Raw genomic sequence first — 15,738 nt, forward strand, 5'->3', positions numbered from 1 at the left:
TCGGGATTTTGAGCGCGAATACTTTCATATACCATTGCATGTTCGCCCATAGTTAAATGTTTTTTCACTTTTTTTTAGAGGAGGTTCACGACTAGTCGAAGCTTCTCCCTGTTCCATTATACTAAAAATTAATATTTGAAATACACTTTTTTCACAAACAAAACAAACTGGAATAATCTATCTTAAAATTCAACTTAATTCAAAAACTGCGCGAGCACGCCTATGTACCAGGTCTCGGCACGACGACGATAATGAAGGAAATGAATCGATCGTTCAGTGTTGTGACCTCTGCTCCGTCGTCGATCAATATCAGTACAAAAAATTGCGCCGTCTAGGTACTTACTTTAAACTAGGGGCTGCTTCAAATATTCCGTAAGCTGCAAGGCACGGCCCGAAATAAATTTGGCACCAGTGCGCGTTTTCTTACAAAATTCTCTGCCTTTATTTGACCGAGCGGCAATTTGTATATGTAAATGCGATTAAAAATTTAAAACCATAAGTTTAAGCCGCTCCTGTTTTCTCGTTTCCGAACTGACTGACGTCACCGACTATTATTTCCGACTTCTAGTATAGAAGCCTAATACTTTTACAAAATAATTCTTGCTTCAAGAATATCAATTAAAAAAAAAAGAAAAACTAAAGGCATACTCTAGGAATCGCATTTAGTTGCTTTAACTACCGATGCTTGGACTTCGTAGCTATATATTTGTTATACAGCATAACTTATAGAGAAACTTGACTTCTATATTATTATTTATTAGAGTTATTTATTAAGTCCCACGGCTCCATATAAGATAAAAGAAGAATTATTAAGAATTGGCAATTAGTGAGGAACAACGGAGAAAGTTTGCACTGTAACTACAGAGAGTACAGCAAAAGTTAAGGCAGCTGTATGATTTACATAATAAGGACAAACTGGTTGTTTTTTTTTATTCGATAAATTTAATTGTACAAAGTGGCCTATACCTTGATGAATTTAAATATTCAAAAAAAGGGATTGTGTGTAAAACAATAACTCAACGCTCTCAACCCAAATGTACGAAAATCAACATCTCTAGTGAGCACCTCATTTTTTAGAAAGGAAATCATGACATCCAAAAGCATTAGTCTGCTATAGAGACAAACATAAAAATTAGTCTCAAAATGGACTTGCTCATTTATCCTCAAAACCAGCAACACACGAAAATATTTAGACTCCATAAACATAAAAATCAATAGTGACTTACCCTCAAGCGTACTGGCAATTAAATAGTAAGCGGGTGGAAACACCTCGCCCGTTTTCTTGTCTCTTACGTATACGGTGATATTGTATTTCGTAAACGGGGTCAAATTAAGGAACTGGTAGTCGGTGACGTTGGTCCAACTCTGGTTCTGAAACTTGTTGTCCCTTAATAAACTGATCGCGGGTAAATATTCCAAGTTGGCGGAATTTTTCGCGTTTGTCAACGGATAAACGAACCAGTAGACGAGAATTCGGTTTTCGTCGGTGCCGTGAGTGTCGACACCCATTTGTGCCTAAAACAAGTTAACAAATTAACGTCTTTGATTTATATAAATGATTCACGGAGATTAAATTCGCAGTTAATACAGGTTGCTTTATACATCTATCATGTATATAAAAATGACTACTTCTAACCTAAAAGGCAACCAGTGAAGAAAACAGTTAAATTAGATAGTTTACTAGCTTTATAAAATCTAACAGGGCCATAAATAAATAAATATAGAAAATAATAATCTGTTGTCTATATAAATAATGTCTATGTTATAGAATTCGGTACCAATGGCAGTCCAGTGATTTTTAATGAGTAGTGTTTTTAAATGCGTTGGAAACCGTGAAGTATCCCATCCTAAACTTCCAGGAAATATTCTGGTATCACCCTCAATGGGCCAAATATTTTAGAGGAAATATGGACTACGTTTTAACAATTTTGGTTTGAACTTAGATAAAATATTGTCAAACTGTTCTGGTTACATTTTCATCAACTGTAAAACAGTGATGATAGATTTCATCTAAAGATATTGGCTTAAAAATCAAATTCGATAAAAATAAAATAGTTGGTATCTGCATTACGCAGTTTAAAATGCTGCTGATCTCGTTTTTCACATATATATTATATAAACAAAAAAAATATTGAATAAAACACAACATTAATATGAAATAGTACTCTAACTCTTCCACATGTTTCCTATTTGAAATTTAAAAGTGTAGGTATACACTTATATGCTTCATATTGTTCGATATTCCATTATATATAGATGGACTAATATAACTATGAACCAATTTCTTAAAGAGCGCTCTAGAATGTTATATAGACTGTTACAACGAAGGATGATAAGATTTAATCAGTTATTAGTTTCATATGTAATTAAAAATAATTATTCCTGAAAATCGAAAGAAAATGGTTTTTGTGTGAGTGGATAAATTTTCACAGCGATTCAAAGTTACCTCAAATATGAGCAGATATGCAGCTATTTTAAATCACTTTTTTAATTACATATGCAACTACCAATTTAATTATTACAAAGTGATTAACATTTTAAACAACTGTTTCACCAAGTGCTAATTAATTAAAATAGTAAAAATTAAATTATAGCACTTAAGAACATTACAAACGTACGCAATAGAAATACCCATTAAGCAGTTATTTTTTATTTATTTCATTCAAGCGCTTGCAACTTGAAATCAGTTGCAAATTTCTATAGATACTTAAGGACCTCTTTTGTTAATCATTTTACGAATTTATAAAACACCTTGTTTTTCGGTAAGATCAATACTTTTCAAGTTATTTGCGTTTAAACAATTAAATTGTTTATAACTCATTGTTGTCTGTTCTGATTAAAAAAATATATCAAGCTTGTGTTCAGCATGGCAAAAAACATAAAATAAGATGCTTTTTAACCATCCTGCTAAATTTTGTATTGGTTCAGTTTTTCCCCATTTACTCATAAACTATCCATTTTCAGAACAAAACTTATAAGACTTTTTGAAGGGAATTTAATTTCCTTTTATTTGATTTACTTTACAACCCTCAATCCTTTTTATACTCAATAAAAAACAAGGCAAATGACATCTTTATGCAAAAAGTCTTTGGTTCAGTTGTTCTCGATTTTCTCAAAAGCTATGCAACTTGCAAGAAAAACTCTTGCTGCTATGCTACTTTTTTAATGAGAATTTAAGGCCCAGTAATTTGATATGCATTACAACTAGAAACAAGGCAAATAATATTTTTATGCAAAAGAACTAGGGGTACATATAAGTTCAGTTTTTCCCCATTTACTCATACACTATGAATTTTCAGCAAAAAACTCATGAGACACCTTTTGAAGGGAATTTAATTTCCTTTTATTTGAAGTTTTACTATTAGAGAATGCCTTAACAGGTATTGCCATGCCCTAAAAAATCCCCTGACTTGAATACTATTGAGTAGGTTTGGGATATGTTGAAAAGGCCTGTTTTAAATGAAGAAATAGCATTCCAGGCAAGAAAAAGAGCTGTGGCGGTCCTACATTCTATTAACAAGAACTTTTTCTTTCCTATTTTGATATTGTCTTTTAATCCCTTGGTCTCTTAGACCAATTTGTGTATATATTATAAAAAAATACTCTTAAATCAATTGTTTGCAAATTATTCCCTTATTAATCAAATCGAATGTTTTTAGCAATAGTACACAAAATTAAAGTTTCGAATAAAGTATAGTTTCTTGGTGAGAGCAGCTTTTTTTATTTGTTAATACTTTAATAAAGAATTAGGAAAATTTGTTTAGTTTCACTTACATTTGCATTGTTATTGTAAATAGGGAAAAAATATAAGTAGCAGGATATAATTGCATATTTGAGTGTAGCTTTTAGTACTAAACAACTTCTTTTTATACAAATTTCGTCATCGTTTTTCTTTTTCAAAGCTACTTTACTACTACTTTACTACTACTAACAAAATTCACATTTTTTGACGAACCTCGTATAAGACTCATAAAATTTGATTATTGCGTTGCAGGTTTTAGCCCATGCAGAACTTTATTTAAAGAAAAACTTGTTGTTCCCAACTATATATTTTTATTATTTTCTAATACAGTATATGAGAAAATAAAAAAAAATTGAGTCATATTAACCATTTATCTCAAGGAATCCTAAGACAACTGTTTTTTAGAGAAAAAAATGAAATTCTCGAATTTTTAAATGGAAATATTTCCTCAAAAAACTCGATTAGATATAGAATTATATACGCGTAAGCCTATTTGGGATTTAATAGGGAAAACTTTCGCTTAAAAAATAAGACAAAATGATTATTACCTGAAAAACGATCTTTCGACCGGTACAGTTCGTTTCGTCGGATCCGTCAATGCAGTCGGGTCTTCCGTCGCAAATAAGCGATAAAGGATGACAACTTCCGCCGTCGCAGCTGAAATAACCGGAAGCGCACGCCTTCTTAGTGGGTTTAGTCGGTACGTAAGTGATGCTGCATGAATCTTCGTCCGAGTGATCGGGACAGTCCGGGGTACCATCGCAAACTGCTGTTCTCTATAAAGAGAACGGTATAGTCATGTTATTCTTAATTAGATGAGCAAAACATTAATGAACCGCAAAAAAACTATTATTCCTCGTGAACAAATTCTAATTGCGACAACATTCTCAGTATTCACCAGATTTCGCCTTCCCTTCCCGGTGGCTTTTTTCTGTTTTCGAATTTGAAAAAAATTATTTATCGAACCACGACTTACTTCAAATCAAGAGGTTGAACCTCGTATTTCAAATAGCGTGTTTTAAGCTGCAGCCAGGTTTAATGGTCGCAACATTTTCATCGTTTTTATGGTCATTCGCCAAAAAATAAACAAAGTAGATCTACTTTAAACACTAATTAAAAAATGTCTCTTAATGCTTAGAAGCTGCATACTAAGTTTCACAAAAATTATGACACGATAAAAAAAAGTATTTTTTTTCTTTAAAAAGTTTACGATTCTGTATCTTAAAATTTATTCCGCAGTAACTGATTGTTTTTGCAATATTGAATAAGATGTTGTATTGTAAAACTTCTGAGGCTTTAAAGATGTCCATAAAGATTATGCTACGTATTTATCAAAAAAGTTTAAAAGTACACATATATAGTGCCTTCATTTCAAAACGAACTACCAAATACTATAATACTACTTATAACCTTTTTAAAAAAAAAAAACACGTTATATTAGATATACAGGGGGACGTTTAATTTTATATTTGATGTGTCAAATGAGAACGTCCATCGTGTAATACTTTATGGTAAGCAGCATTAAAATGTCTATTCAACAGTGCCAAAAAAAATTAAATCGGTTGATTTATAAGCGAATAGTAAGCATTTCAACATTTTATCCACTTAAATTTTGGTAGGTCAAATGGTTGCCTTATAGGGTCACACATTATTTTAAATGGCAAACAATTTCGCATCTTACTTTGCCAAAGAAGTTGATGCAAGTTGAAGCGATTTACAAGCAATAATGTAGGGTAATAAACAAGTTCATTGAGTTCAAATATATATACAGTTGATTATTATTGTTAAAATTGTCATTCTACACTCAGTTAATAACTCATAAATACAAATAATTTTAAATTAGTATATCCTCCTAGGACCTAGCGTCCATTTTAATGGACATGCCAGTTTTATGTTTCCAGTTTCGTTAATTTATTATTTAAGTGAAGAAATGCTGACTCTGACATCGAAATGTCTGATGATGAAAAAGAAATTCAAACTATGGATAATTTTAATAGGGAGAGAAGAAGAAGTAATTAATGAAGAACTAGTAAACAGCAGTGAGGAGGAGGAAGAAGAAGAAGATAGAATTCCTCTTAGTGTCCTGAGAGAAAACTTAAAAATGGCTAAGCAATCTGTGGATCCTTTAAAGCGAAAGTCTTGGAGAAGAGATACTTTTGCACCTCCAAATTTTGAAGGCCCCTCTAGTGGATGCTGCGCAGAGCTCCGGTAGGACTGGACTGCAAAATCGTATTTAGCCATTTACTTTGAAGATGAGTTATTCCAAAAAGTGTGTGATTGCATAAATGCAAAGTACGTTGAACTTAAAGGGGTATCTCTTAAATTAACTCTTAATGAGATTAAACATTTTTTTTGGAATAGTTTGACACATCTCGTGAGAGTATGTACTGGGCAAAAAACCACTAAAGTTTTCAGCTATTGCGGATACAATGACTTGAGATAGATTTTTTGCTATAAGAAGTAACCTTAAAATCGTCATTGATCGCAGCATCGCTGAAGAGGTACGCAGGTCTGACAAATTTTGGAAAGTACGTCCTATTATAAAAGCAGTATGGCAGGGGTGTTTGCAGCTACCTAGAGAGAAAGTGGTGTAGATGAACAGATGATCCCATTTACAGGGACTTGTAAAATGAAGCAGTTCGTTAGAGGAAAGCCAAATCCAGAGGGCTTGAAAAAATTTTGTTGTTGCTGCCCCTGATGGTCTTGTAGACTTTGAATTATATATCAAGTAAAAGATACTTTTTCAGATGATTCTGTAAAACGACTTGGTGTTGGACCTTCTGCTGTTTGTTCGCCTTGGAAGGACATTATTTCCTGGAGGTCATGTGTACTGCGATAGATATTTCACGACAATACCACTTCTCGAATATCTTCGTCAACAAGAGAAATATTGTACTGGAACCATTATGAAATCGCGTGTACCAGCGGCAGCAAATTTAACTTCGGAAAAAATGATGGCCAAAATAAGTAGAGGCAGCTCGGAACAAATTGTAAGACAAGATGGCGAAATAGTAGTTGTACAATGGTATGATCTGAAAATCTGTACTTTTGGCATCTACTGCTCTAGGAATTCAACCTAGCGATGAGTGTAAAAGGTGGTCTAAGAAAAGACTCTAAATACATTCAGGTTAAAAGACTTTACGTTGTTGCTAACTACAACGATTGTATGGGAGGAATAGGACTTAACAGACCGAATGATTAGCTATATAGAATTCGAGCCAGATCAAAAAAAATGGACTGTAAGGGTCATTTTTCATTTCTTTGATCTAGCAATGGCTAACTCATGGTTTTTTAGACGAAGAGATAAAAAAATATTTATTATCCCTCCACGCAAAATGCAACAATATTAAAATTTTAAAATCGAAATTGCCACTCAACTTTTGACAAATACACCCAACCCACCAAAGTGAGTCCCAAGAAAACAGCCGAGGTGTAGGTACTAGAAGAACTCCTGAGGGAAATATCTTTGTCGATTCACCGTCATCGTCATTAGGCACCGAGAAAGAAAACGGAAACACCACTTTCCAGAAATTGTCACAGACTTAAAAAAATCGGTTAGATGTAAAAATGACTCTTGTGCCAAAAAAAAAACCAAGTTTTTTTGTAATACATGCAAACACATTTTTGTGCATTACTGGCAACAGAAACTGTTTCATGGAGTTCCATCGCAAATAAATTTAAGTTTACATTTATTTTATGCATTTTCATAGGTTTAGACTGAGAATGTTATTAAAAAAATATATATATTAGGAATTTTTGTTTAGGTTAATACCCAATGTCCATACACATCTCGTGAGAGTGTACAAAGTAAGAAAAAAATAAAAAAAAGTTTATAGTAAACGATGTTTATTTATGTATTTTTTATTATCTTTAAAAGCATCACAACCCTAACTTAATATAAAACATGTCCGGGTCCCAGGAGGATATACCCTAGTCGAAAAATATAGAAATTATTTTTTCTTTATGGCGATCTGAAGATTGTGTGCGCTAGTAGAACCGCCATGGGGATTTAATGACAGACAAGAACGTAGGATATGTACTAGAATTGGCAAGGAAGTTTGAGGAAACGGGATCTATTTGCAATAAAAAGTGTACTGAGGAAAGGATTGCTGATTGAGTTACTGAGAGAATTTACAATAGATTCAACATGAATTATTCCTAAAGTGGCACGGTTATCTAATATTTCAACAGGTTCTGTGCACATAATTTTGAAAAAAAAAGTTTTTTATTCAAAAAGAAAGACGATTTTGATAGGAGAATTTAATTTTTGCGCACTGATGTGATTCGGCATCACTGCCAATAATGAAAGTCCACACCTTTTCCAAGAGGATCATATTCAATATCCTGAAAAAAATTAATTTACGGGCAGGAATTTACGGTAACGAAATCATCGGGCCTTAGAAAATTTAACTGGACAAATTTATTTAGACCTCAAAAATACAATATATTCGTTCAATCTGTAGGAAATCAAGTGGTTAAAAATGGTCTTTTGGGATACTAAACGAAAATAATTTGTATTTCCAACAAGATGGAGCTCCCCCGGTGCATTACGCTTTCACAGTTCGGGAGTGGCTTAATGAATAGTTTCCAGGGATGTGGACTTCGCCGCCGCCAGACTTAACACCACTAGATTTTTTCCTTTAATCGTATTTAAAAAAGCAAAGTTTATAAAACACCACCTAAAAATATTAATGAGTTAAAGGATCGAATTACTCGCGAAGGAGGAATTTCAAAACACAATTTATTATTGTCTCGCGAATAACAGAGCACATTCTGAGCACTTAATAAAATAAACTCTGTTAACTAATTAAATCGTTTATTTTTTTTAACCGCCTTTTTACTCCCTTACTGTTTGTTCATGAGGCGATAAACTTATATTCTTTTATACACCGTTGGGTGATAAATTGTATCGTCTTTAAAATGATGTATCAAACCAGAGGATAGCCATTTGACACGTCGATAAAATATTCATTATTATCGGATATTTTTGGTCACTATTCACCGGTACGTCAAACGATTTATTTTTTTTTTTGGCACCGTTGAATAGACATTTTAATGATGCTTACAATGATGTTTCACAAGATGGGTTAGCTGAAGGTGATAAAGTGATTGGCCGAACTTTGTCAAATATAAAATTAAACGTCCCCCTGTATATCCGGATTGACAGTTTTTTTTTATTTAAGAAGTTATAAATGGCGGTTGAAAAATGAAAGTAACAAACATAAATGGCTGATTTATAACATTAAATATACTGTGAATATCGTGTTTTTCTTTTGTCTAATGTTATAACTTAAACAATCACTATCTTTGGGAACTACCGATGATTTTTATTAAATATATGGCTGAATAGTTAAAAAGTGCTTACCGAAATGCAATTTCCATCCTTAACACACTTAAACTCAGAGGTTCGACAGCCGCCACGTGTATCGCAATGGTCTTCGTCCTCGCCCATTGGACAATCGTTGGTACCGTCACACACCCATGCGGCCATAATGCAACGGCCGTCTCCGCAACGGAATTCATTAGTACCACAGGCAACATTTAAAGGTCTGAAAACATAATGATGGTAACAATATATTTCACCCGTTTTAATTAACGACATACCGTGAGGTGGTAAATAAGCTAGGCGGCCTAATCGATCCGGAATTGCCGCAATCCAACTCGTCGCTACCGTCACCGCAATCGTCGATTTCGTCGCATCGCCACCAGAACGGGATGCAGCGATTATTGTGGCAGGCGAAGGTCCAATCTTGGCACGTTTGGTTCTGAAATAATTTAAATTGTATTTTTGAATGAGATAAAGGGAACATCACTCTATAACTTATTTGCTTTTTAAACAAAATAATGAAGTATGGTATATACAGTAGTGGCAGAAAGTAGAGCAACTTCTTTATTTTAAACACATCTATTTTATTTAGTAAGAAAATACAATCATATTGGAAATATAATACCAATAAGATCTAAGCATTATAAATCTATCAACAACTTAACTTAATATTCTTTGTTTATATTTTTTATGTACAAAAATTAATTCTGGGGCGGAAGAAAGTAGAGCAACTTTTTAAGAATTGATGTTTTTCTTTTAGTAAAAACTGAAATACAATTACAATTTTAGTATTTTGTAAAATATCCATCATTTTTGATAATTCCTCACAACGGTGGCGCACAGATTGCAGTAACCTAGAAATTATTACTGGGTCCATATTAATCCAAGCTTCGTGTAATGCATTGAACAATTCGTCCTTATATTTGTAAGTTTTCCCCCTTATTTTCCTATCCAAAATTTCCCATAGGTTCTCGATGGGGTTTAAATCTGGTGATTGACTTGGCCAGTCCATTACTTGAATATATTGCTGTCTAAACCAAGCCTTTACATATTTAGAAGAATGCTTTGGATCATTGTCCTGCTGAAAAATGTGCCTAAGGGGCATTTTCTCGTCTGCATATGGAACCATTTCATTTTCCAGAATATCTTTGTACATAAATCTATCCATTATCCCATCAATTTTATGAAGTGGCCCCATTCCGAAACCGGAAAAGCAGCCCCACACCATAACTGATCCACCACCATGTTTTACTGTTGGACAAGTGTATCTGGGCTTTAACCTTTGGTTTGCAGGACGTCGCTATTCCATCACTTTGAAACAAATTAAACTTTGATTCGTCGCTGAATATTATATTTTTCCAGTCATTAATTGTCCAGTGCAAATGAGATCGAGCAAAAAGAAGACGGGATCGTCTGTTTTTTGCAGATAATAAGGGCTTTTTTGCTGGACGTCTTGCAAATAATTTGGCCTCGCATAATCTACTTCTTATTGTCCTTGAAGATACCTGAACGCCTAATTCTTCTGATAAACGCTGCTTTATTTTACTTGATCCCAAAAATGGATCACTCTGAGATATTTTCAAAATTTGTTTATCTTGATATTTATCGGTTTTTCTTGGTCTTCCTGTTTTTTTTTTTTAGGTAAAACATGTCCATGCTTCACATAACGTGAAATTATTCGCGATACTATAGATTTATTCAAACTAAACCTTCTTGTGACATTTTTGTGACAGTCTATAATTCGTGTTTTTAAATCAACGGATAAAGGCCTACTTCTAGGCATTGTAAACTAACTATGATTTTAATGCAACCGGTAAACAGCTGGAATTAAACTAATATTATTCGATTTGTAAGTTCTAAGAAAAATGTTGCTCTACTTTTTGCCAGGTACACAAATTCTTATCAGTTTAAAAATAAACAAAAATATTTAGAAGGTCAATTCTTATCTGATTTAAGACTACCTACTTGACCAAAAGTATTGTGGATAAATATCATTGTTATTCCTTTGTTAGTTGTCAAGAAATTTTATTTTTTTAAAAGTTGCTCTACTTTCTGCCACTACTGTAGGTATGTTACGTAAACGCGAAATATTTTACGTATTTAGTTATATTTCTGTCACACCATATTAACGGGAAATTGCCTTGATTTACAAATTTTAAATGGGATACCTTTATATCATCATTATATGTATACAGCATGGAGAGTCGGTAATTACGCAAATGTATTTCGTGCGCTCTGCTACCACGTTGCTTTTCAGTACGATGTAGATAGGCAAAACTATTTTTTAAATAATAGTTACAGCTGTTTCGTTATATTTTTAAAACAGCTTAAAATAACTGGTTTCTATATTTTTTTCGCAGCCAAAGGTAAGTTATTTTTAATTATAATTATTTTGGTTCTGATTAGTTAAATGTATTATAGACGCTTTAACTATAAGGTAATCGTGAACTATGTACAGAATTAATTGCTTTACAGGTCAAGAAAAAAATGCAAACCTATTTACCAAGTCTAAATTTCGATATTTCTTATAGCAAAATATTTTTTTTTATCAGCCAGAACTATCATACGGATCATCAATTTTTAATTTAAAAGAACACCTACAAAGAAAGCACTCATTATTTGAATTACTGAAAACTCACGATTCTAATGACTTCATCAAAAACCAGCTAAAAATTAACTGTACCATCAACTTCAATAGTTTCCATACATCGCAACTGTTACTTAATCAAAGAAAGACTGCAAGTTCCAAGTCCTTTTCGTCCAAAAATGTCACGGTTTTTTCAAAAAAAGTATTGTCGATATACAAAGTAAACCAATTGAAGATATACTTTTGAAATTAATGAAAAAAGATTTCCAAGCATTTTCTGTCGTTGAGGATGCCGGGTTTATAGAGTATTGTTGCTGTTTAGATTTTTAAAGTGATTCTTTAAAATCTTTCGGCCGTCTGAAATAATTTTTGGTTTTATTCCGAACTTTTGAAATATTTTTTTAAATATTCCAGTCATTCGAATTTAAATAAACCAAAGAATAAAAATTATTGCAAATGCCTGGAATATTAAAAAAATTAGCCTAAAATAATATCACATTCATAATATTCCAGAAATTTTAAATAATTGTTGACCTTTTTAAACGCTATTTAAATAATTTTTACAATATTTCAGACAATTTTAATTTACATAAACTGAAGATTAAACATTATTTTACATGCCTGGACTATTTAAAAAAATGCTTCCAAAAGGGTGGAATAAAATAAAGAACCTGGTAGGAAAACAATCAAACACACCTCTTCCAGCACAATATGAAGAAGTATGTTACAAGCTAAAAAAAGTATAAAAATTGCTAATAACATAACAATTACGACTGATTGTTGGACCTCTGTCAATAATGAAAGGTTTATAGCAGTGACATCCAATTTTATTGACGGCAATTTTAAAGTACAATCAATATTACTAGAGGTCCTTATAATGAAAGTCACACAAGTGTAAATTTGGCTAGTGATATCAAAAGAATAGTAAAATATTAGGAAGTGAAAAATAAATGTTATTAGCTTTATCTGATAAGGAATTAAAATGGCAACATCCGTGTTGTATAGTTCACTAAATCTTAATGTTCAGGATGCTATAGAACTTATTGATTGGCAAAATTCAAACACTGTTTTACGTTTTAAAAGCACCCTAGCTAAAAATGAATTAAATTTTTATCAACAACAAAATGATGAACTCTAAAGAAATCGATCAGTAGTAATGCGGTGGAATTTGGTATTTTATATGCTAAAAAGTTCGAATCCGCAATAGTATTTATGAGCTCTGAGAAGCAAGTCACTGAAGACTTTCAGTGATTACGATTTTTTAACGAGCTCTACGAATTGTCCAAAGAATTAAAAAATAATCACTTCACTCGAGAGGGATTGATATGCGATTTAAGAATTCTCAACGTAGTTCAACCTTTTTACTGAGTACTTTAAATTACAAGAACATTGGTTTCAGTAATGACTCCATTGCAGATAAAGCAAAATTTAGTTTTAGTAGCAGCAAACATACACTTCAGCCATACTTCACATTCACGTGCTATAATTGAAATTCAACTATATTTATGGAAGGCTTGGATCGCACAGAGAATTTTTGCTGAAAAGAGATTAATTAAGAAAATAAGCTTATTTACGAATATGACCTTATGGGAAAGGTCAGCAATTTCCAAAATATTTTTCTGATACAGGCTTTACATATATCAGTGTACTACCCACACAGAATCGTAATCACAAAATGTTTATTTTGCTGTATAATGCATAAAGAAACGAAATTAAGTCTTCAAAATTAACTTAAAAAAATCAATGCTTTAATTGAAAAGCTCAAACTTTCGCCAATTTCGTTGTTACAAGTTTCATTTCTGGTGAAATGGAATTGGCACAATTAACAATTTCTCTCGGAAATCCTCTAAATTAGTTCGCCTACTAAATTAGTGTTTGTAAATGATCAGAAATAAAAGTCAATTGGGAACAAGTCTGGTGATCTAGGAGGCCATTTGATAAGGCCAGTCGCACTAATAAGACAAACTATTTGTTAAAAATTCTTTTACCATAACTGCATTATGAACAGGACACCTGTCTTGTTGAAGATAGATTGACGCAAGAAGAGCATACTTATTTGTCACTTTCAGATCAAAATCTAACCATTCTGAAACCTAGAAAGGCATAAATGCAGTACGTGTTTCTACCAATTTTTCCCATCAATACTAAAAAAAAAAAAACTGTTTACCTTAGTAGGTTGAAAACCATTAGTAGGAGGTTTTTATCTCCGGATGTAAAACGGTACAATTCAATTCGTCCCTGCCATCGGGACAATCCTTATCTCCGTCGCATACCCACGCGTTAAATATGCAACGATTCAATGGTAAACCGCAAGAATATTGGGATTCGCTGCAGGTGTTGTTGCCGCAGTCGTTTTCATCAGAACTGTCCCTAAGAAAAAGAATTTTAAAGTTTATGAACAGTAAACCGAAGAGTTTAAAAGTTAATTTTTCTCTTAAACGAAGCAAAAAAATAACGACCGCCGAGATTATTCGTTTTTTTTTTAATTTCAACTGCCAGACTATATTATTTTACCTGCAATCGGATTCTCCATCGCATTTCCACGTACTGGGTATACAAGTGACCGCACCGCCCTTACACTGGAAACTCGTCCCTCACCTTTACTGCGTCGGTTTGTCCGGGTTACAATTTCTCTCGTCCGAATTGTCGCGGACAATCGTTCTCTCCGTCGCACCTCCACGTGTTGGATATACAACGACCGTTTTCGGCACTCGAATTGTCCCTCGGTTACAGTTTTGTTTAGGACAGTTAAGCTCGTCGGAACCGTCCGCACAGTCTGGATCGTAGTCACATCTAGAAGATGATTTTCAATATTTATTTATTTATTGGACACTCAACAGAGATACTCCAACAATAGAGTGGGAAAAGTACTTATAAAAATGAAACTTATCAAGAGAAAATTAATATGATATGAAAAATTATTAATAAATACTTAAAAAAATTGAGAGAAAGCTAAGGAAAGATTATCTAAACTAAGCAAATTATTTATATTTCGGCTGAGCTATAGTTAAATATATTGCACTGATCCTATATAGAGTTGTATTTTTTTTACAAGACTCACCCATTGAAATATCTCCGTCTATTTTTCGAACACCCTGTATATGGGAAAGTGTTGAGACCACTTACCCATATTCCTTTAAATTCAGGAAAAATAGAGTATTATAGATAGAAACATAGGTCTTAACAGGACAAGTGATGTCGATAACATCGATGATCATAATAGGATAAATCCAATACGTTTACTAAGTTAAAAGAATAAATTAAATCAACGAATACACACAAAACTCACCTCCAATAGTCCGGTAAACATCGTCCATCGCCGCAAACGTGGAACGAGGCGGACACGTCGTTACGCCGCACTTCATCTCGTCCGAATTGTCACCGCAATCGTCTTCGCCGTCGCATCTCCAGTCCGTTAGGAATACAGAGGCCGTTCCCGCAAGCGAATTGAATGGTTCCGCATGAGTTACCGACCGGTGGACACGTGCCATTGGGTGTGAGGAACGACATTACCCGGACATAGCACGATCCGTTACTTCCGGTTACCATACCGTCCGGACAGAGACAGGTATGATTGTTTTTTCGGCAGGCCCGACGCAGATGTAGGGACAGGTATTGTTCGAACATGCGTTTTTGCCTGAAAAAAATATGGCATGAGTGAGAAAAATTTAATTATCGATTTAATGCGTAGTTTGGACGTCCGTTAATCACTATTTCAAGAAAATATTTAGCTGGGAATCGTTGCCTAAATAATAAACTAACTTTATATGGTATATAAGGATTCCAGGTTGGATGTTCATGGATCTATAGAGGCTATAGATATACCGGGTGAGTCATTAATATTGCACGAAAATTTAAGGGTGTAATCCTTGGGTCAAAATATTTAAAAAACTTTCTATAAACCCATATCCGAAAATTCTTCCCTGCAAAGATACAGGGCATAGAAATTTGAATTTCAATTTTTTCTAAATAATTTGAAAGTAAACGAGAATAACCATATGAAATTAGGTATAAGGAGGTGTTCTAAGATGCTAAATTTAAATTTTTTGATTGTTTAATGTCACTGATTACATGCCATGCACG

The 15,738-nt window shown here is 33.3% G+C and overlaps 1 protein-coding gene across 1 annotated transcript in view; it reads right to left on the bottom strand.

Moving 5' to 3' along the window:
- Window positions 1-15,738, bottom strand: part of LOC126749381 (sortilin-related receptor-like) — a 76,383-nt gene that overhangs the window by 19,084 nt on the left and 41,561 nt on the right. Inside the window, 12 exon segments of the mRNA XM_050459049.1 lie at window positions 1,227-1,515; window positions 4,291-4,518; window positions 9,108-9,291; window positions 9,347-9,507; window positions 13,848-14,025; window positions 14,170-14,306; window positions 14,308-14,367; window positions 14,370-14,448; window positions 14,945-14,990; window positions 14,993-15,065; window positions 15,067-15,231; window positions 15,234-15,292. Of these exon segments, the coding sequence (XP_050315006.1) occupies window positions 1,227-1,515; window positions 4,291-4,518; window positions 9,108-9,291; window positions 9,347-9,507; window positions 13,848-14,025; window positions 14,170-14,306; window positions 14,308-14,367; window positions 14,370-14,448; window positions 14,945-14,990; window positions 14,993-15,065; window positions 15,067-15,231; window positions 15,234-15,292 (1,659 nt within the window).

The sequence above is a fragment of the Anthonomus grandis genome (genome assembly GCF_022605725.1).
Source record: "Anthonomus grandis grandis chromosome 1 unlocalized genomic scaffold, icAntGran1.3 Chromosome32, whole genome shotgun sequence".
Classification (NCBI taxonomy): Eukaryota; Metazoa; Arthropoda; class Insecta; order Coleoptera; family Curculionidae; genus Anthonomus; species Anthonomus grandis.